Below are 21056 nucleotides of genomic sequence, written 5' to 3'. Positions count from 1 at the left end.
TAAATATCTTACTCATGTCGGCCACGGAAAACGAGAGCTTGTGAGTGATGGTGGCCTGCATCGACGGCTCTGTGTTTTCCTCGTAGTGGGCGAAGAAGGTGTTTAACTTGTCCCTGTACTGTTGATTTGTCTCTTTGATTGCCTTACGGAGGGCATAGCTGGTCTGTTTGTACACGTCCATGTTTCCAGTCACCTTTCGGTGGTGAAATACGGTGGTTCGCGCTTCCAGTTTTGCGCAAAGGCTGCTATCTATCCACGGTTTTTGGTTTGGATAAGGTCTATATTTTTTATATATACACTACCGTTCTAAAGTTTGGGGTCACAGTAAAGAGGTGACACTGGGATTCTGGCCTTCTAGGCAGAGTTGCAAAGAAATACCATATCTCAGACTGGCCAATAAAAAGAAAAGATCAAGATGGGCAAAATAACACAGACACTGGACAGAGGAACTAGAGTATCCCAGAGTTCCTTTCACTGTTGATGTTGAGACTGGTGTTTTGCGGGTACTTTTTTAAAAGCTGCCAGTTGAGGACTTCTGAGGCATCTGTTTCTCAAACTAGACACTCTAATGTACTTGTTCTCTTGCTCAGTTGTGCACCAGGGCCTCCCACTCCTCTTTCTATTCTGGTTAGAAACAGTTTGCACTGTTCTGTGAAGGGAGAAGTACACAGCGTTGTACGAGATCTTCAGTTTCTTGGAAATTTCTTGCATGGAATAACCTTCATTTCTTAGAACAAGAGTAGACTGACGAGTTTCAGAAGAAAGTTATTTGTTTCTGACCATTTTGAGCCTGTAATCGAACCCACAAATGCTGCTGCTCCAGATTCTCAACTAGTCTAAAGAAGGCAAGTTGTATTGCTTCTTTAATCAAGACAACAGTTTTCAGCTGTGTTAACATCATTGCAATAGGGTTTTCGAATGATTAAATTTCTCTTTAGTGATGATCCTAACTGACCTAAAACAGGGACTTTTTACTAGGATTAAATGTCAGGAATTGTGAAAAACTGAGTTTAAATGTATTTGGCTAAGGTGTATGTAAACTTCCGACTTCAACTTTATATATATATATATATATTTTTTTTTCCTTTTTTTGTTTTTTTACAATAAATTAAAACATACAGTCAAAAAGTACAAGTTATCATTGTCACAGTGGGAATAACATCCTCTATGCACTTCCTGATGAACTCCATCACAGAGTCAGTGTATGTCAATACTATTCTCAGAGCCAACCCGGAACATTTCAAATTCAGCGTGATCAAAACAATCTTGAAGCATAGATTCCGAATGGTTAGACCAACGTTGAAAAGTCCTTACCACGGGTAGATCCTGTTGAAGTTTTTGCTTATAGGAGGGGAGGAGCAAAATAGAGGCAATCTGATTTTCCGAAGGGAGGGTGGTGGAGGGCCTAGTAGCCATCCCAGAAGTGAGTGTAGCAATGGTCCAGTGATCTCGATACGCGAGTAGCACGGGAGATGTGTTGATCAAACTTTGTTAGCATTTTCCTCAGATTTCCTTTATTATCATTTATTCTTTCTTCCTGTCCACACAATGGATGGAGAACCCCGTTTGCTGAATGGATGGGGACAGTTTATCCGGAGAGAGCCATGATTTCATGAAACAGAGTCTGTTACGGTCCCTGATGTCTCTCTATACAGAGATCCTCGCCATGAGCTCGTCTACTTTATTGTCCAGGGACTGATGGTTAGGGAGTACTTGGAAGTGGTGGAGGTATGCAAGCCTCCAGAGTCTGACTAGGAGACCAGACCTTATTCCTCTTCTCCGGCATCAGCGTCTTGGAGCAGCCGCTGGGATGAATAAAATTGCATTCAGTTCAAACAAAAGTTCAAACAAAAGAATCAGATTCAGGAAAGTCACATTTCTGGTCGAAAAGCTGGTGAGTGACCGCCAATCTAATATCCCAAATGTATTTTTGGCTGTAGGTAATAACGTTCTGAGCAAATAATGTACGAAATAACAACAACGACAACATCAAGAAAAATACTGCAAAGTTGTCTACGAGCTAGAAACAGGGCGACCATGTTTGTCGCCACCATCTTGTTCACCTTACATTCGAAAATATTGGGTATTTTACAGGGCTTTGTAAGGCTTTGTTTGAAAAAATATATAAATAAAAGATTAAGTAACTCATAAAACAATTCCATAAATAGAAACAGTAACATCAAATGTAGGCAAAAAGAGAAATATTTATTTCATAATAGACCACATTTTGGAAATACTCAACCATTCAAAGAAAAATGTACACTATTAAGTTATTTTTTGAGGATGTACTGATAGGAGTTGAAATATCTATAACCACATGCAATGAGTTTTCTCCACTACACAAACAGCGACTAAGTAGTCCCCCCCCTTAGCCAACATGTACTCCCCCAAAATCAACCCTTCCTATCCTAGGTGTCAGGAGTTATGTTTGGGAGTAGTGGGAATACACACAACATAGTCACATACGATCAGAAACCTACAGTACTCTTTCCTCTTCCACCACATCAGTCTTAGTTTTTCAGCCAATGTCACTGTTTGAATCACCTGCTCAGTCGATTATTGTGGGTACTTGGGGTTGACAACTGACCTGGGATGGGATAGGAAACCAGAGAATATGGCAGCCATCTTTATCTTCAATAGCTGATTACATGGATGTGGTCAGTCAATGATCCAGTGTGGCTTTCTGCACTGTAGGCTAGATTAAATCTGGTGCGCTGTTTCCCCTTGGAGCTAGAAAGTGTATGACTGCATTCAATATATTTATATTGTGACATATTATTTTCAGGTAGATCATCATAATGATGTTGACTCTTTGATTCTGAGTAATTCATGGAGCTGCCATATTACCTCACCAGACACCACAGCACCAAAAAGAGAATTCAGAGAATTTTCATCATTTTAAACTTCCTAAAATCCCAGGACCATGTGTCCATCTGTAAATAAGGCAAGGTACAACCAAATTGATAATAAAAAATCTCTAGGTTGAAATTCATGCGGAAATTAATAAAAAAAATAAGTTGCATTTGGCTTTAAAATAATTACGGTTGGTCCAGTTTTTAGCAAGTAAATTTTGGTCTTTTACTAAATAAAACAAAATAAAACCAACAAAAATGTTGAACACCAAGATAGATATTCAGTGCATTAGGTGAGTGTTAGACTGACTTAAATGTCCCTTTTTTGACCCCTGTTGATTTCGAGGAGTACCCATAGACTTAAAGTGCTGAGACTGATGTGAACCTTCTATCTGTACACCCATTCTACCTGCCATTACACCCCACGGTGAGTCACTGTTCTTTTTTGGCTGCGTCAGGAACAGTTCCCCAACTCCAGTGCAATGCTTCTGAGGGCACTGTCTGTCTGTCTTCAGATGAAAAGGGGGTTGAATGAATGAACAGAGGGTTAAGGACTGGAGTTGTGTCCCAAATGTTGCACCTCCCCCTTCCTTCTTCTTCTCCATCCATAGTGCACTCTGCAGTAGAGGTTGGACGGGTAGAGCTCGACTGTAAGCTGGCGGTGGTCCATGGACCATAACTGACGAATCCTGTGAGTATTAACCACACTTCAAAAGGCACCATAATGTTATAGTGGTCAGGGCAAGTGAGTGTGTGTGTGTGTGCAAGACAAACTAATCCTGGCGTTTCTCCTTCCACCTCTCTTTTACGCCCTCAAGGCATCGCCATGACAACTAAGGCAAAATCTTCAGCAAAGAGACACAAATCTGTATTTTTCTTAATCTCTTTTTCTCTGCTGTGTTGCTAATATCCATTTCACACATTAATCGTTAGGATCTCTGTTAAATAAATAATCTATACATTATATTACCCCCTCCCATAGACCTGCAACAAAGGAGGAGTCTGTTCATGTAATAAAACTATAGGTTCCCCAGTCTCTGTACGTAGAGTATGTTGGGCCTCTCTCTGCAATGTTTCTCAGTTCATGTCAGCCCCCTCAGAACAACCAGAGGCAGACAGACTGGAATCCAGTTTTTCCTCACAGAGATCAAACAGGACAAGATCTTACAAAAAAAACAACATAAGCAAAGCCGATGCGTAGGAAGAAAACCGGAATAGAAACGTTGTTCACTGCAAAATCAGTATCCAGCAAAAAGTATTCCTCATGGTGTTTCCCTGGAAACCAACTAGTCCTTTCTGAGGACTGTGGAGCGAGGTGTGATGTGATTGGACAGGAGCCGTGGTGACATCAGAACCTCACTGAACTCCTTCTTCGTCAACATATGTTGAAGGAAACCAGCCAATCTAAAATGTCAGACACACACAGCATTGAGAACAGAAACCTGTCAAAAATCACGAAATTGTGGAGAAGAAAAGGGTAAATAGTACAAATATAAATAAAGAAAATTATCTAATACTGTAGCCTAAAGAAAGGCTTCTAGATTTCAGAGGGGCAAATGATGAATTAGGTGTTAACATTGCAGACTTCACTTTGAGGTTAAACTTTACATTACATTGCTCTCCTACCTGTGTAACCACACAGCAATTATTATTCTAACAACATTGTAATAACATGAATACCAAATCTTAAGCCCCTGCTAATATTGGTTCTCACTCACCCTGCCATTGGCCTCTCCCTTCCACCAGCCCTGGTCTCCTCCGATCTTGCTGTAGATCTTGACAATGTCTCCTTCTCTGAGTGACAGCTCCCTCATGTCCCGTGCTGCAAAATTGTACCTGGCCACCGCTGTGCTGACCACCCTCGGTGTGAAAACTGCAACAATGACATCAGAGTCCGTGGGATAACAGTGCAGAGAGAGCAGACACATTGGTGTTCCACAGAGGTAACTTACAGATCCTACAGTGCAGAACATTTACAGACAGTAGTGGAGATTAGGGTTGGAGGAGCGGATTGGGCATGAGGATTTTTTCATAATTTTTTATTTTATTTATTGTGTGTTTTTGTTCTACCTTGTGATATTTTTCGTGCTACATTGATATTGATTACTGCATCGTTGGGTTTGGAGCTGGCAAGAAAGGCATTTCACTGTACTTGTGCACGTGACATTAAAACTTCAAACTTAAGATGGGTTCTTTACCCCTTGACCCAGTTACTTAAGTGTTATATTCTAAATAAATGAGTTAATGCAATGCTCTACCTAATGATGTCACATCGGTGACACAATAAAAGAAAGAAAGAAAGTCACACACTCCTGTACGCCCTCAAGGCATCACCATGACAACTAAGGCAAAATATTCCAGCAAAGAGACACAAACTTGTCTTCATCTCTTTTTATCTGCTCTGTTGATAATATCAATATACACAATAATCATTAGGATCTCTGTTAAATACATTATCTATACATTATATTACCCCCTCCCATAGACCTGCAACAAAGGAGGAGTCTGTTCATGTAATAAAACTACAGGTTCCCCAGTCTCTGTACGTACAGTAAGTTGGGCCTCTGCAATGTTCTCTGCTGTTAATTCAATGCCTTTTCAATGATGGCACATCAACGACACAAACAAACTAAGAAAGAAAGTCGCACACTCAATATATGCTCCTATCAATGTAATGGGTGAAAACCTCATGATTTTACAGTGATGACACATGACAACCGTGAGGAGAACCTTTGACAGCTACGAAAGAATATGGGAGGAAAAGGGATGTGAGAGGAGAGGAAAGGTGGCTTGCTTGCTAGTGTTCAGAGGAAAAAGAAGAAGAAGACTTGAAGAGAAGGAGGAGAGAGTACCTGACCAGAAGGGGGCTGAGCTCTGAGAGGAGGAGAAGTTGAGACCCTGAGGACTGAGGAAGGAGAAGTTGTAGGAAGCACCAATGGCTGCTGAGACAGTCAGTGAAAGAGGGAAAGGGGAAGAGGAGAAAAGAAAGAAAGAGAGAAGAAATAAAAGAAAAGAGAAAACTCATTAGGGAGCATGTAATGGCTGGCCAGAGATCAAGGTGGCCAACACATACATAGGGCTTTGTCCCCCATGGAAAAACAAGCCTAAATCAAGAGAAAAAAACACTACTCCCATTCTATACCCATGCCTCACACACTGAAAAACCAACCATGACAAATGTCCAATCCGCCAGAGGCGCTGTATCCCCTTGTTCTCTCCCCTAGACTCCACCCCTTCCAACCCCTCCAACCCACACACACAGATCACCAAGCCCATTGTCTCCATCCATTTCCACACGCTGACCAGAAAAATGGATGGAGAAAAATGTGTTGTTGGTGCCAATTGGGCCTGGCTGGAGAGGGAGCAAACAAAGGCAGATCAGTGTGGGAGTCTGGCCAGAGCAGAGAGCAGGGCAGAATCATTTATTATACATCTAATGATTGAGGGTGTTCAGCAAAGCCCATTCAGCTGGCCTGACACCCAGCCAGCCAGTCAGCCAGCCCAGGGCCTGAGACAGCTGCCAGGAGTCCCAGCCTTCCTCCCTCTGGCTGGCTGCATGGGTCAGGGGAGGTGGTGACTCTGGGAGGGACTGAGCCTTGCAGGGTGACTGGCCTGGCTGGGTGTTTCCTGTTCTGGGAGGAGAGAGGCGGGTGGAGAAACAAACCAGCAGCCTGCCCCTCTCAGTTAACTCTGTGCAGTGAAGACTCTGGATGAAGGCATGGATTGACTGAATAGGGATGTCTCCTATGTGTGCATCTGTGGTATTGGCAGACAGAAGAGGAAGAGAGAGGAGGGAGTCTCACCAGGGATTGGCTCACCTGGAGAGCGAGTGCTGGCCCGCGAAGCCGGCCCCCGTTCTCTAGATTTGTAGGGATATCGTAATGTCGTGTCTAGCAGCTTGAAACTCTCCTTCAGCGAATGAGACTGATAGTACTCCACCAACTCCTGCCAGACAGAGCACAAGAGAAAGACATTCATTGACCATATAAGCATTACAAATAGTATGTGACATTATGTGACTGATTGATGAAAGCTCTCTTACCAGTAGACTCTCAAACTTCTTAGCCTCAGTGATGTGGATCCAGCTGTCTTTCTCAATGACTTTAATGTGCTTTACTTCATCATTGAACCTATTGGAGACAAAAGTACTGCAGTGACCGCGGAAGATTCAGAGGTGGGAGCTGACAGCGTGGGCATTAGAGGTGGACACGGGAACAGGACTACAGTGGGTCTTGCAGCTCCCGGTAGGAGTTCTGGGTTTGAAATATGTCATGTGTGGAGCTTTTCATTATTACTGTGTGTAAGCCTAATATAGTTTACTTAATAAAAATCTCTACAAAATAAATTGTAATTTCCCCTCTCCTCTCTGCAGTTGCAGCCAGTCACTCAGATGCATGTGGAGACATACACAATTGCACATGTCCACAGGGCATGGTCTAACTCACTCCAATGGCATCACAAACTGTATGACAACTTCCTGGTAGTGTACACAACAAATATCCATTTCGATATGAATGTGGCTTTCACTATGAAATACGTGAAGGAATGGGGGGTTTGTTAGTGTTACTGAGAAAGATAAGTCTTCTGTGATTTTTCTTTGTTAGGGTAAATCAGGGTAAACACTAACTTGATGCTGATGGCGAACCTCTCTGCCTCAGCAGTCCTCTCTCTGATCAGGTATGTCCCACTGCTGTGGGACTTCAACAGGTTGTCAGCCTGTGTCCGCTCCATGTTGCCAGCAAACCTGACGGGACGTTGAGGGGGAACACAGGTCACTGATGGACTTTAGAAAATACGTAGTAATACACTGTCCTAACATAGTAATACGCTGTCCTAACATAGTAATACGCTGTCCTAACATAGTAATACGCTGTCCTAACGTAGTAATACGCTGTCCTAATGTAGTAATACACTGTCCTAACATAGTAATACACTGTCCTAACATAGTAATACACTGTCCTAATGTAGTAATACACTGTCCTAACATAGTAATACGCTGTCCTAACGTAGTAATACACTGTCCTAACATAGTAATACACTGTCCTAACATAGTAATACACTGTCCTAACATAGTAATACACTGTCCTAACATAGTAATACGCTGTCCTAACATAGTAATACACTGTCCTAACATAGTAATACGCTGTCCTAACATAGTAATACACTGTCCTAACATAGTAATACGCTGTCCTAACATAGTAATACGCTGTCCTAACATAGTAATACGCTGTCCTAACATAGTCATATGCTGTCCTAACATAGTAATACACTGTCCTAACATAGTCATACGCTGTCCTAACATAGTAATACACTGTCCTAACATAGTAATACGCTGTCCTAACATAGTAATACGCTGTCCTAACATAGTAATACGCTGTCCTAACATATTAATACACTGTCCTAACGTAGTAATACGCTGTCCTAATGTAGTAATACACTGTCCTAACATAGTAATACGCTGTCCTAACATAGTAATACACTGTCCTAACATAGTAATACACTGTCCTAACGTAGTAATACGCTGTCCTAATGTAGTAATACACTGTCCTAACATATTAATACACTGTCCTAACGTAGTAATACGCTGTCCTAATGTAGTAATACACTGTCCTAACGTAGTAATACGCTGTCCTAATGTAGTAATATACTGTCCTAACGTAGTAATACGCTGTCCTAATGTAGTAATACACTGTCCTAACGTAGTAATACGCTGTCCTAATGTAGTAATACACTGTCCTAACAGAGTAATACGCTGTCCTAACATATTAATACACTGTCCTAACGTAGTAATACGCTGTCCTAATGTAGTAATACACTGTCCTAACGTAGTAATACGCTGTCCTAATGTAGTAATATACTGTCCTAACATAGTAATACGCTGTCCTAATGTAGTAATACACTGTCCTAACGTAGTAATATGCTGTCCTAATGTAGTAATACACTGTCCTAACAGAGTAATACGCTGTCCTAACATATTAATACACTGTCCTAACGTAGTAATACGCTGTCCTAACATATTAATACACTGTCCTAACGTAGTAATACGCTGTCCTAATGTAGTAATACACTGTCCTAACGTAGTAATACGCTGTCCTAATGTAGTAATACACTGTCCTAACGTAGTAATACGCTGTCCTAATGTAGTAATACACTGTCCTAACAGAGTAATACGCTGTCCTAACATATTAATACACTGTCCTAACGTAGTAATACGCTGTCCTAATGTAGTAATACACTGTCCTAACAGAGTAATACGCTGTCCTAATGTAGTAATACACTGTCCTAACGTAGTAATACGCTGTCCTAATGTAGTAATACACTGTCCTAACGTAGTAATACGCTGTCCTAATGTAGTAATACACTGTCCTAACAGAGTAATACCACAGTAATACAATGTATTTACTACAGAGAAATGAGGAGAGAGGTACTTGCAAACTAGACTGAATATCACAACTTTTGAAATGTCTGTGAAGGGTCGTACCATGGGTATGCATAGTAGTCTGTTTCCCTTGAGGACTGCCGGCTGGGGAAGGACTGGAACAAAGGCTGTGGTGACAACCACAAAATCAGCATTAGAGATTTCATAAATAGAGTCATGAGTGAGTGAATGTGTATGTGAGGGGTCCTTTACCTTGGGGTCCAAACAAGGCTTTACACAGTTGTTAGGAAAGAAGCCACTCTTCTGGGTTTGGATAAGCTTTCCCTGGGAGAGAGAGACACTAGGTGTCGATATACAACAACTGTGTTGCTATGGCTGGATGTAGGAGCACATTGGGCATGCTCATCAGAATGTGTATGTGTAACCTATAGTCAGTATTTATAGGGGCCAGGGAGTGATTTTACCTCCCACCAGGTGGTGTCAGGTTCCCCCTTCAGCAGCTCGATGAAGTCGCCTGTCTGGAAGGAGAGTGGAGGCTTCCCTGGAGGAACAGGCGTCCCGTGATAGTTCCTCACTGCCACCATTTTGGGACCTGGAGCCAGGATAAAATGCATACAGTTAGATAAGCTGAACACTCTTCACTTGGGCTATTGAGACTGCACCGAATTCTCCATATAACATTTCAACACTTCCATCACTTGTGTTAGTATACTCAGTCAGCTCTTGCATTGTAGTCTTCCACTAGATAGCAGCAGAGAGCTGTAGCTCTACTCCACATTCCAGCCAACTTCAAGTTAGTTTGACAGCTTGAGAGCAATCTTTATCAACGTCTACTGTACATTGTAGCACTCCTGACTGACTAACATTAATTACACTGTGCTATATGCATTCCTACCCGATGGTGGTAGTCCAGGTTCCTGAAAGGGGAAGGATAAACACAGCAACAGTGTCAAGATTAGGGAGCTCTAAGAGCTAATAGTATTCATGTTCTACACAACCAAACAGATGAATCAATCAGTTACCAATACAGCAACAAAATGGTAATTAATTCAAACAATAGATTTCATTCTTCAAAAGGTGATACATGTGAATGTCTAAGGGAGGGTGAAACACTCACTGTGTCGAGTGGATCTGAAAAAATGTGAGAGAGAAAGAGCAGATGGTCACCTAAATGGTACAACTCACTAGTTATGCATGTCCCATAGAACTGTCTGTATCTAGGGAAACTGGTCAGTAACACTTCACTTTAAGTTCCTCTTATATCTCTGTAGTACCACTGTAATGAATAAGTGTTAAGTAGAGGGTGGAGAAACCTACTTATTTTACAGATGGTGATGCACTCTAGACACTCTTTGTGCGCTCCAGTCCCACAATGGGAACAGTAATACCCCTGGTAGAATATCCCCCTGGCAGAGAGAGAGATAGAGAGTGAGAGATACAGAGAGAGAGAGAGTGAGATACACACAGAGAGAGAGAGAGAGAGAGATACACAGATAGAGAGATAGACAGAGTGAGATACACAAATAGAGAGATAGAGAGAGTGAGATACAGAGAGAGAGAGAGAGAGAGTGAGATACACAGAGAGAGTGAGATACACAGATAGAGAGAGTGAGATACACAGATAGATAGAGAGTGAGAGAGAGAGTGAGAGAGATACACAGATATAGAAATAGACAGAGTGAGATACACAAATAGAGAGATAGAGAGAGTGAGATACAGAGAGAGAGAGAGTGAGATACACAGATAGATAGAGAGAGTGAGAGAGAAAGAGTGAGATAGAGAGAGTGAGATACACAGAGAGAGAAAGAGAGCGTGAGATACACAGAGAGAGAGAGAGAGTGAGATACACAGAGAGAGAGATAGAGAAAGTGAGATACACAGAGAGAGAGATAGTGAGATACACAGAGATAGAGGATCATTCCTAACCCTGACCAGCTAGGACAGGTCTTTATCAAAACACCACTCTGAATAGAATACACAACATGCACCGTATGTGATTCTGTGCTAGTACTTTCCTAGTATACACTGTTGTTCCAAAAGCTTCAGGTTTGATTCATGTGTGGCGCCACACTGTGTACTTGTGTTAACCCAAATAAAAGCCTTGGCTAAATAGACATGAATTCAATGTTCTGTTACTACATCCACCGTAAGCAGTCCACTCTTTTTTAAGTGGATTACTTCTTGCGCTATGTAAAATACAATGTATACACTGCCATGTCCAATAGCCAAAACCATACATCACAGGCTGATACACTGGGGCTACTGATGCAATTATACAGTTAGCAGCTAGTGGTAGCAGCACACTGGTCCTTTCCACAAGACGGGGAGGGAATGTAGGTCAGTGCCGCTACTATGCCGTTTTTGGGTCAATATATTGCATCAAGTATAGAGTGTAGACAGCAACTGTAACAGAGGTGGTAGTGGCAGTGATAGTTGTACACTTCACCGCGTAGTTCTAGAGCTGCACTCACATTGTCCCTGATGAAGACAGCTTGTCTGTCGAAACGCGGGTTATTAGGTTATTACATTATTGCATCTGAGCTCCTAGAGTGTGAGGCTCTCCTTTTCTTTTCCACGTGTTCCACTCCGCTAGCCAGCACCTCGCCTAAACAAGTGTGTGTTTCCTGCGTCTCCAAATGTCCTCACATTGTCAACCTAGACGCATGCCGACTGTAATGGTTGGCTTTGGAAAAGTGTGCGTGCATGTTTTAGCTGTCAGTCAAATCAAACAGACGCAAAGGCTGACTGATTTGTCATTCAGGGAGTTTATTGAGGCTGGCAGCCTCAAAAGGCTGCATAACACATTAAGTGTGTAGCATCAGTAAGTACCACTAACATCCCATTGAAAAACAGCGATGTCTTCCGTCAACAAAGCGCATGATAAGGCCACGTGAACGATCTGATGTAGGTGTACAGGTACATAGCAGGAGTCCCTGCGGCTTTTTCCAAATCTCACCTCAGCAGCATCTTGCAGGCTCGGCAGTTGGTGTCCTTCTCAAACGTGTGCATCTGGAAGTTGTGCTGATTGGCCGTGGCTTTCTCCGGCTTGATGTTTGACCTTCAGGATTGGAGGAAATACACATAGCGAGTTTGAAATGGATCTGATTCGTCTAAAAGATCCACGGTGATGTATATTGCTACAGTAGCCCTACTACTGTACTCACATGGCCATCTCAAACTGCTCCATCCATTTCCTCTTGGTGTCCTCTGTTTTACAGAAGAACTGGAAACCCTGCTTCCCTTGCAGGTGGATCAGGTAGAAGCCATAGGACCACTGCAGAGAACGAGAGGATGAGGAAGCGATGGAGGAAAGAAAGAAACAGAGGCATTGATGGAGAGAGTGGAGGAGAGCAGTGGTGGGAAAAGTAACCAATTGTCATACTTGAGTAAAAGTAAAGACACCTTAATAGAAAATGACTCAAGTAAAAGTGACAGTCATCCATTAAAATACTACTTGAGTAAATGTCTAGAAGTATTTGGTTTTAAATATACTTGAGTTTCAAAAGTATAAATAATTTCAAATTCCTTTTATTAAGCAAACCAGATTGCACAATTTTTAGTTTTTTTAATTGAATAATTTACAAACAAAGCACGTGTGTTTAGTAAGTCCGCCAGAGGTAGTAGGGATGACCAGGAATGTTCTCTTGATAACTGTGTGAATTGGACCATTTTCCTGTTCTGCTAGCCATTCAAAATTTAACGAGTACATTTGGATGTCAGGGAAAATGTATGGAGTATAAAGTACATTATTTTCTTCAGGATTTAAAAAAATGTAACCTTTATTTAACTAGGCAAGTCAGTTAAGAACAAATTCTTATTTATAATGACGCCCTACCCCGGACAAACCCGGACGACGCTGTGCCAATTGTGCGCCGCCCTATGGGACTCCCAATCACAGCCGGATGTGATGCAGTCTGGATTCAAACCAGGGACTGCAGTGACGCCTCTTGCACTGAGATGCAGTGTCTGAGACCACCGCGCCACTCGGGAGCCCTAAAATGTATTTAGTGAAGTAAAAGTAAACATTTTAAAAATATATAAATAGTACAGTTACTCCAAAAAACTACTTTAAATTATTTTTACTTTACACCACCTGGTGGGGACGGACATTTGGGAGGGTTGTAGTAACAACTTCACCTACACGATGATGTATACTAATAAAATGTAATTTTTATAACCTACACATTCCCTTTGGAGTTAACCAAGAGATACTGTTCATGCTTGGGAATGCATCTGACAAAAGCGTAAGAGAATCACAAAGCCAGTGGGTGCACATGCAATCATGGCATAAACCAACACCAAACACACACACACACTAGCTGCAATGAGAAGATGAGTTAAGGATTGCTTCAGCTTACCATTTTTCCACTCGACTGGTAAGCATGCAAAGAGAAACACACCAGAGAAGATTGAGTTACACATGCACACGACCACACATGCACACGACCACACATGCACACGACCACACATGCACACGATCACACATGCACACGACCACACATGCAGATTCAAAAGAATGGTTAGATTGGTGGAAAATGCACACAGCAGTATTCATTTCATGTACATGTTCTTCAAAGCATAGGCTTGCACAATGCATACAGATCTGACACTTTTAATGCATTACACATGAGCTCGCTTATCTGAAATTACCGTCACCGCAATTCTACCTCAAGGACACCATTTGTAATCTTTGCTAAAATATTGCAGAACCTGGGCTGAGCGTGTCCCTTCAGCAGGCTGTTGAGGGAAATTGTGCGTCCCTCGTTTTAAAGTGCTCAACGCTGCTGCCTACCTTCTTCATGTCCCTGTTGTTCATGGGGTCGTCAGACATTTTGTACGACTGCAGCTCAATGATCTCCTTCAGTTCATAGCAGTAGCCTTTCCGCTTGCACACTATGACCACTTTATCAAACAGGAATATGTACCTTGGGAAACGAAGCGTAAAACACCCGTTAGAGCGCTGAACATGTGTTCTCCAATACTAAGTCTATTTATGACCTCATTAACCACATTCCCTCAGTACCACACATTCAGTAAGTCTGGCTTTCATAGCGAAGTTTGACTACTCACCGGTCCTGCTTTGTCCGGTTGACTATGGAGGACACCTTGAGCTCTCCATCTATCTTTGGCCTGCCATACTCCTCCAGTTTGACCTGCTGCTTAGGCCACATACACATGCCGGTGTTAATCTGATGCTGTACATCTCGGGTTTCCCCAGTGGTCAATAAGAGTGGTAGTATAAACAGTAGGTATGGATGAGAGAGCAGCACACTGTTGTGTACTTTACTCAATGTTTTTAATTATTCATCTAACCTGGTTCAATCTCATTGAATTAAGTTTCCCATCGCCCAAGGCGCTGAACTGACTTATGATATATTAAACATCAAGACGTCCAAATGGGAAATGTGAGAGTCATTTAATTCTGCTATCATAACATTGACATTCATGAGTATTCCACCTCTGACCGTATGACCCCCTTCAGAATGTGTCATTAGATCTGACAGTTATATCTTGTCCGGGATACAATGGGCATACAGACGTATAGACATATCTGAAGTAGCAGCCTGTGGCTCTCTATCCCTAAGGCTTCACTTAAAACACATATTAAGGCCATTAAAAGCCAGCTGCTGTTAGACTTAACACTGCCTTGTGCGACACACTTTAGTTTGGGATTCATGGAGACTTAAAAAGCCTGTCTGCTCACGCTCTGGGAGAATAAATGATTTATTAGAGACATGATAATTGCAGATGAGCGGGACAGGTAAAGCGAGGGATGAGGTAAGCAGAGAGAGGAGAAAGAGAGAGAGAGAGAAGAAATGTTCCAGGCTGTCCACCGAGAGATGTTGAGCAACGTGTTGGGGCCAGAGGGACGGGCAACTGATGCTCAATAAATCTCAAAAGGGTTCCAAATTCCTTATCGATGAAACATCAGTGCTGATTGTAGAAAAGTACTGTCATTTACAGCAATCAGAGTTACTTACAAGGTTTTCGATGGAGTTCTGGAATTCACTAATCTTCTTCAAGGTTTCATTGTCTCTCTTCACTTCATTGATGTACATAGCCAGGTCCTTCAGAGACAGAGAGGCATTGTTTTACACCAGTACACCAGTACATCTGAACAAAATCTATTATATCTTGCCCGGGTTAGAGCTACAATAGAACCTTTTTCCCAATGCTCCCAAGCACTCTTCTGAATGAATAGAAAAATGTCATCAATGATCATATCCGGAATAACGTCACAAACGTGCACACACACACACACAAACACACACACCTGCATGGCCTCCAACGCCTCCTTGAGCTGCTGTCTCTCAGGTCGGTCAGTTGAATGACTCACCAGCTCCTGTAAGAGAATGTTACATTCCATCAGTGGAGCACACTATACCAAAATACACCACACACTCCACAAAACATTGACATAACTCAGTATGACAGCCACACACCGCGGAGAGAAACATATCAACTCCCTGTAAGTCACACTCATGTAACTTGTATGAACTCTCACTTAACATCGCCACCTCAAAATGTGTTTTACTGCATAAATACAGTGAATACTTTATGAGAAAATCTGTGCGTTTTTTCAAAAAAATATGAATGCTGCTGCAAACAATGAGGGTTATTTTAGGCCAGTACACATCTATTCTCCCTGCCTCTCAGAGGCACAGCACGAGTGGAACATATGTACATACACATCTATTCTCCCTGCCTCTCAGAGGCACAGCACGAGTGGAACATATGTACATACACATCTATTCTCCCTGCCTCTCAGAGGCACAGCACGAGTGGAACATATGTACATACACATCTATTCTCCCTGCCTCTCAGAGGCACAGCACGAGTGGAACATATGTACATACACATCTATTCTCCCTGCCTCTCAGAGGCACAGCACAGTGGAACATATGTACATACACATCTATTCTCCCTGCCTCTCAGAGGCACAGCACGAGTGGAACATATGTACATACACATCTATTCTCCCTGCCTCTCAGAGGCACAGCACGAGTGGAACATATGTACATACACATCTATTCTCCCTGCCTCTCAGAGGCACAGCACGAGTGGAACATATGTACATACACATCTATTCTCCCTGCCTCTCAGAGGCACAGCACGAGTGGAACATATGTACATACACATCTATTCTCCCTGCCTCTCAGAGGCACAGCACGAGTGGAACATATGTACATACACATCTATTCTCCCTGCCTCTCAGAGGCACAGCACGAGTGGAACATATGTACATACACATCTATTCTCCCTGCCTCTCAGAGGCACAGCACGAGTGGAACATATGTACATACACATCTATTCTCCCTGCCTCTCAGAGGCACAGCACGAGTGGAACATATGTACATACACATCTATTCTCCCTGCCTCTCAGAGGCACAGCACGAGTGGAACATATGTACATACACATCTATTCTCCCTGCCTCTCAGAGGCACAGCACGAGTGGAACATATGTACATACACATCTATTCTCCCTGCCTCTCAGAGGCACAGCACGAGTGGAACATATGTACATACACAGCATGTGATCTTACAACTGACACATTCAGCTCGACTTCATGCCTCAGCAGTTTATAGGAGCGTGGGGAGATAATATGAGAGTGATGGTGTAAGATGAGTCTGTTGGTGAGTTGAGGCCTGCTGGCTGCTTCATTGAAGACAGAATGATTTGCTACAGTATACAGTATATTATGAGCTGTGTACCGTGTCATTCTGACAAAGACCAGATATGTCTTCATCACAGTGGAATCTGCAACACCCAGGTCATGAAGGAAAGATGCTAAGGCTTACACACACACACACACACACACACACACACACACACACACACACACACACACACTATCAGTTGAATGCCCTGAGGCCTCAGCATATTAATCCTTTCCCACAAAGCTATGGGAAGCAGTGAAATGGGCTGCATGTAATACGATTACAGCATGGCTGATTTGAACAGGGTTTCTCTTCTCTTTAAGTCCTGCAGGCCATTCAGCCAGTCAGTCAGTCAGTCCGGTCTGAGTTGAAAAACCACTCACTGCAGTCCACCCATCATCACCTGCCATGAACTCTGCTCACCTCTACTATCTCCATACCCATGTCACCGACTAAACCCACCTCATTCATTATTGAGCTGGCTAGTTAATTCATTGTGTTTTGAATCAGACAGCCTGACCAGCTTGTTTTTACTAACATGACTACTATGGGTTCCTGGAAGAAGGCTCTGTTGGGTCTCTGTGCGTACTGGCCACACAGTCTGCATGTTTAATCCATGTGGGTGGGCATAGAGACCCAGAGAGACAGGGCCTTGTAGAGGAATGGGATGAGGGGGAAACAGAGGGACACCAAGATGTGAGTGAGATTGAGATTGATCCTTAAAACACCTAGCATATTCAACAGCTACACCAAGAAAGATACCTAGCATATTCAACAGCTACACCAAGAAAGATACCTAGCATATTCAACAGCTACACCAAGAAAAACACCTAGAATATTCAACAGCTATACCAAGAAAAATACCTAGCATATTCAACAGCTATACCAAGAAAAACACCTAGCATATTCAACAGCTATACCAAGAAAAACACCTAGAATATTCAACAGCTATACCAAGAAAAACACCTAGAATATTCAACAGCTATACCAAGAAAAATACCTAGCATATTCAACAGCTATACCAAGAAAAACACCTAGAATATTCAACAGCTATACCAAGAAAAACACCTAGCATATTCAACAGCTACACCAAGAAAAACACCTAGCATATTCAACAGCTATACCAAGAAAAACACCTAGCATATGCAACAGCTATACCAAGAAAAACACCTAGCATATTCAACAGCTACACCAAGAAAAACACCTAGAATATTCAACAGCTAAACCAAGAAAAACACCTAGCATATTCAACAGCTAAACCAAGAAAAACACCTAGAATATTCAACAGCTATACCAAGAAAAACACCTAGCATATTCAACAGCTACACCAAGAAAAACACCTAGCATATTCAACAGCTATACCAAGAAAAACACCTAGAATATTCAACAGCTATACCAAGAAAAATACCTAGCATATTCAACAGCTATACCAAGAAAAACACCTAGCATATTCAACAGCTACACCAAGAAAAACACCTAGCATATTCAATAGCTATACCAAGAAAAACACCTAGCATATGCAACAGCTATACCAAGAAAAACACCTAGCATATTCAACAGCTACACCAGGAAAAACACCTAGAATATTCAACAGCTAAACCAAGAAAAACACCTAGCATATTCAACAGCTAAACCAAGAAAAACACCTAGCATATTCAACAGCTATACCAAGAAAAACACCTAGCATATTCAACAGCTATACCAAGAAAAACACCTAGAATATTCAACAGCTATACTAAGAAAATCTCATGATGTTCATATTGTCTTGAAAAATGTCTGGCTGGCATAAGTTGTAATGTAAACCAGCAAAAAAATGTTTTACCTTTTTCAGGACCCTGTCTTTCAAACATAATTCGTAAAAATCAAAATAACTTCACAGATCTTCATTGTAAAGGGTTTAAACACGGTTTCCCATGCTTGTTCATGATCCATAAACATTTAATGAACATGCACCTGTGGAACGGTCATTAAGACACTAACAGCTTACAGACAGTAGGCAATTGAGAGGCATTTCTATTGACACCAAAACAAAGATACACAGGGTCCCTGCTCATCTGCGTGAACGTGCCTTAGGCATGCTGCAAGGAGGCATGAGGACTGGGCAATAAATTGCCATGTCCGTACTGTGAGACGCCTAAAACAGCACTACAGGGAGACAGGACGGACAGCTGAACGTCCTCGCAGTGGCAGAACACGTGTAACAACACCTACACAGGATCGGTACATCCAAACATCACACCTGCGGGACAGATACAGGATGGCAACAACAACTGCCCGAGTTACACCAGGAATGCACAATCCCTCCATCATTGCTAAGACTGTTCGCAATAGGCTGAGAGAGGCTGGACTGAGGGCTTGTAGGCCTGTTGTAAGGCAGGTCCTCACCAGACATCACAGGCAACAACGTCGCCTATGGGCACAAACCCACCGTCACTGGACCAGACAGGACTGGCAAAAAAGTGTTCTTCACTGTCTCACCAGGGGTGATGGTCCGATTTGTGTTTATCGTCGAAGGAATGAGCGTTACACCGAGGCCTGTACTCTGGAGCGGGATCGATTTGGAGGTGGAGGGTCCGTCATGGTCTGGGGCGGTGTGTCACAGCATCATAGAACTCAGCTGTTGTCATTGCAGGCAATCTCAACGCTGTGCGTTACAGGGAAGACATCCTCCTCCGTCATGTGGTACCCTTCCTGCAGGCTATTCCTGACATGACCCTCCAACATGACAATGCCACCAGTCATACTGCTCATTCTGTGTGTGATTTCCTGCAAAAGAGGCAGCAAAGAGCCGAATCTCAATCCCATTGAGCACGTCTGGTACCTGTTGGATCAGAGGGTGAGGGCTAGGGCCATTCCCCCCAGAAATGTCCGAGATCTTGCATGTGCCTTGGTGGAAGAGTGGGGTAACATCTCACAGCAAGAACTGGCAAATCTGGTGTAGTCCATGAGGAGAAGATGCACTGCAGTACTTAATGCAGCTGGTGGCCACACCAGATACTGACAGTTACTTTTGATTTTGACCCCCCCTTTGTTCAGGTACACATTATTCAATTTCTGTTAGTCACATGTCTGTGGAACTTCTTCAGTTTATGTCTCAGTTGTTGAATATTGTTATGTTCAAACAAATATTTACACATGTTAAGTTTGCTGAAAATATACGCAGTTGACAGTGAGAAGACGTTTATTTTTTTGCTGAGTTTAGGTTTGCGATGCACCTTACCTTAAGTAGGAGGTGGTACTTGAGAACCCGCTGCATGGGCACTACCAGCAGGTCCTGGAGCTTGAACTTGCCCTCTTGCACCTTCATAGTGCACTCCTACAACAACAACAAGAAACATCATACATTTCACAGTTCATAACTACAACAGCAGCCAAAGTGTACACATTCTGATACTGTAATACACATTCTGTAATTTCACACTATCACTACACCACTTTCCTACAGTTGTGCCTTCCAACAACAGTATCAACAGCGTATTAAAAGTATCAAATCCCTGTCTGTCCTTACCCCTTAGTGAACATCTACATCAGGACATTCATACTGATGTGGATATTCCTTTACTGTATGAGTAATAAAGAACACATTCGTCCCTCTGTCTGAATAATAGCCATAACAATCTCCTTTTTTATTAAGAAAAACAACAAGCCATACAGCTGCATTGTAATGCATTGAGACAGACCATGAGCCATCGTAACCCAGTAGATCCTGAATGCTGATGTCTCTCTCTCTCTCTCTTGGATGGATGACTCTGCTCCTTATCCAATTCAAATCAAAACAAATTTCATTTGAGTGTAGCGAAATGCTTGTGCTTCTAGTTCCAACAATATAGTACTAACCAACGAGAAATCGAACCTAACAAGTTTTGTTTGCCCCCGGTGATGCATTGTGCAGACCTCACTACCCTCTGGAGAGCCTTATGGTTGTGGGCGAAGCAGTTGCCGTACCAGGCGGTGATACAGCCCGACAGGATGCTCTCGGTTGTGCATCTGTAAAAGTTTGTTAGTGCTTTTGGTGACAAGCCAAATTTCTTCAGCCTCCTGAGGTTGAAGAGGCACTGCTGTGCCTTCTTTACCACGCTGTCTGTGCGGGTGGACCAATTCAGTTTGTCTGTAATGTGTACTCCGAGGTACGTACTACCCTCTCCACTACTGTCCCGTCAATGTG

The 21056-nt window shown here is 42.6% G+C and overlaps 1 protein-coding gene across 11 annotated transcripts in view; it reads right to left on the bottom strand.

Moving 5' to 3' along the window:
- Positions 1 to 2184: 2184 nt before the first annotated feature.
- The window catches only part of LOC115123646 (guanine nucleotide exchange factor VAV2), a 266031-nt gene continuing 247159 nt past the window's right edge, over positions 2185 to 21056 (bottom strand). Inside the window, exons 10-29 of one of the 11 annotated variants that reach the window (XM_029653021.2) lie at positions 20112 to 20207; positions 15506 to 15574; positions 15213 to 15299; positions 14302 to 14390; positions 14024 to 14156; positions 13590 to 13604; positions 12396 to 12505; positions 12188 to 12289; positions 10549 to 10637; positions 10349 to 10362; positions 10127 to 10148; positions 9696 to 9823; positions 9484 to 9555; positions 9334 to 9398; positions 7480 to 7596; positions 6895 to 6982; positions 6656 to 6797; positions 5705 to 5794; positions 4571 to 4725; positions 2185 to 4256 (exon numbers count right to left, since the gene is read on the bottom strand). In XM_029653021.2, the coding sequence (XP_029508881.1) occupies positions 4209 to 4256; positions 4571 to 4725; positions 5705 to 5794; positions 6656 to 6797; positions 6895 to 6982; positions 7480 to 7596; positions 9334 to 9398; positions 9484 to 9555; positions 9696 to 9823; positions 10127 to 10148; positions 10349 to 10362; positions 10549 to 10637; positions 12188 to 12289; positions 12396 to 12505; positions 13590 to 13604; positions 14024 to 14156; positions 14302 to 14390; positions 15213 to 15299; positions 15506 to 15574; positions 20112 to 20207 (1731 nt within the window). In that variant the 3' untranslated portion in view covers positions 2185 to 4208. The remainder of the gene's footprint in view (positions 4257 to 4570; positions 4726 to 5704; positions 5795 to 6655; positions 6798 to 6894; positions 6983 to 7479; positions 7597 to 9333; positions 9399 to 9483; positions 9556 to 9695; positions 9824 to 10126; positions 10149 to 10348; positions 10363 to 10548; positions 10638 to 12187; positions 12290 to 12395; positions 12506 to 13589; positions 13605 to 14023; positions 14157 to 14301; positions 14391 to 15212; positions 15300 to 15505; positions 15575 to 20111; positions 20208 to 21056) is intronic. The other 10 variants (XM_065017498.1, XM_065017499.1, XM_065017502.1 and 7 more) reach the window with 10 other exon arrangements.

Source organism: Oncorhynchus nerka, linkage group LG4 (assembly GCF_034236695.1).
Source record: "Oncorhynchus nerka isolate Pitt River linkage group LG4, Oner_Uvic_2.0, whole genome shotgun sequence".
Lineage (NCBI taxonomy): Eukaryota > Metazoa > Chordata > Actinopteri > Salmoniformes > Salmonidae > Oncorhynchus > Oncorhynchus nerka.
Note: the sequence above shows the minus strand (reverse complement) of the source record. Positions and strands in the feature narration are given on the sequence as shown.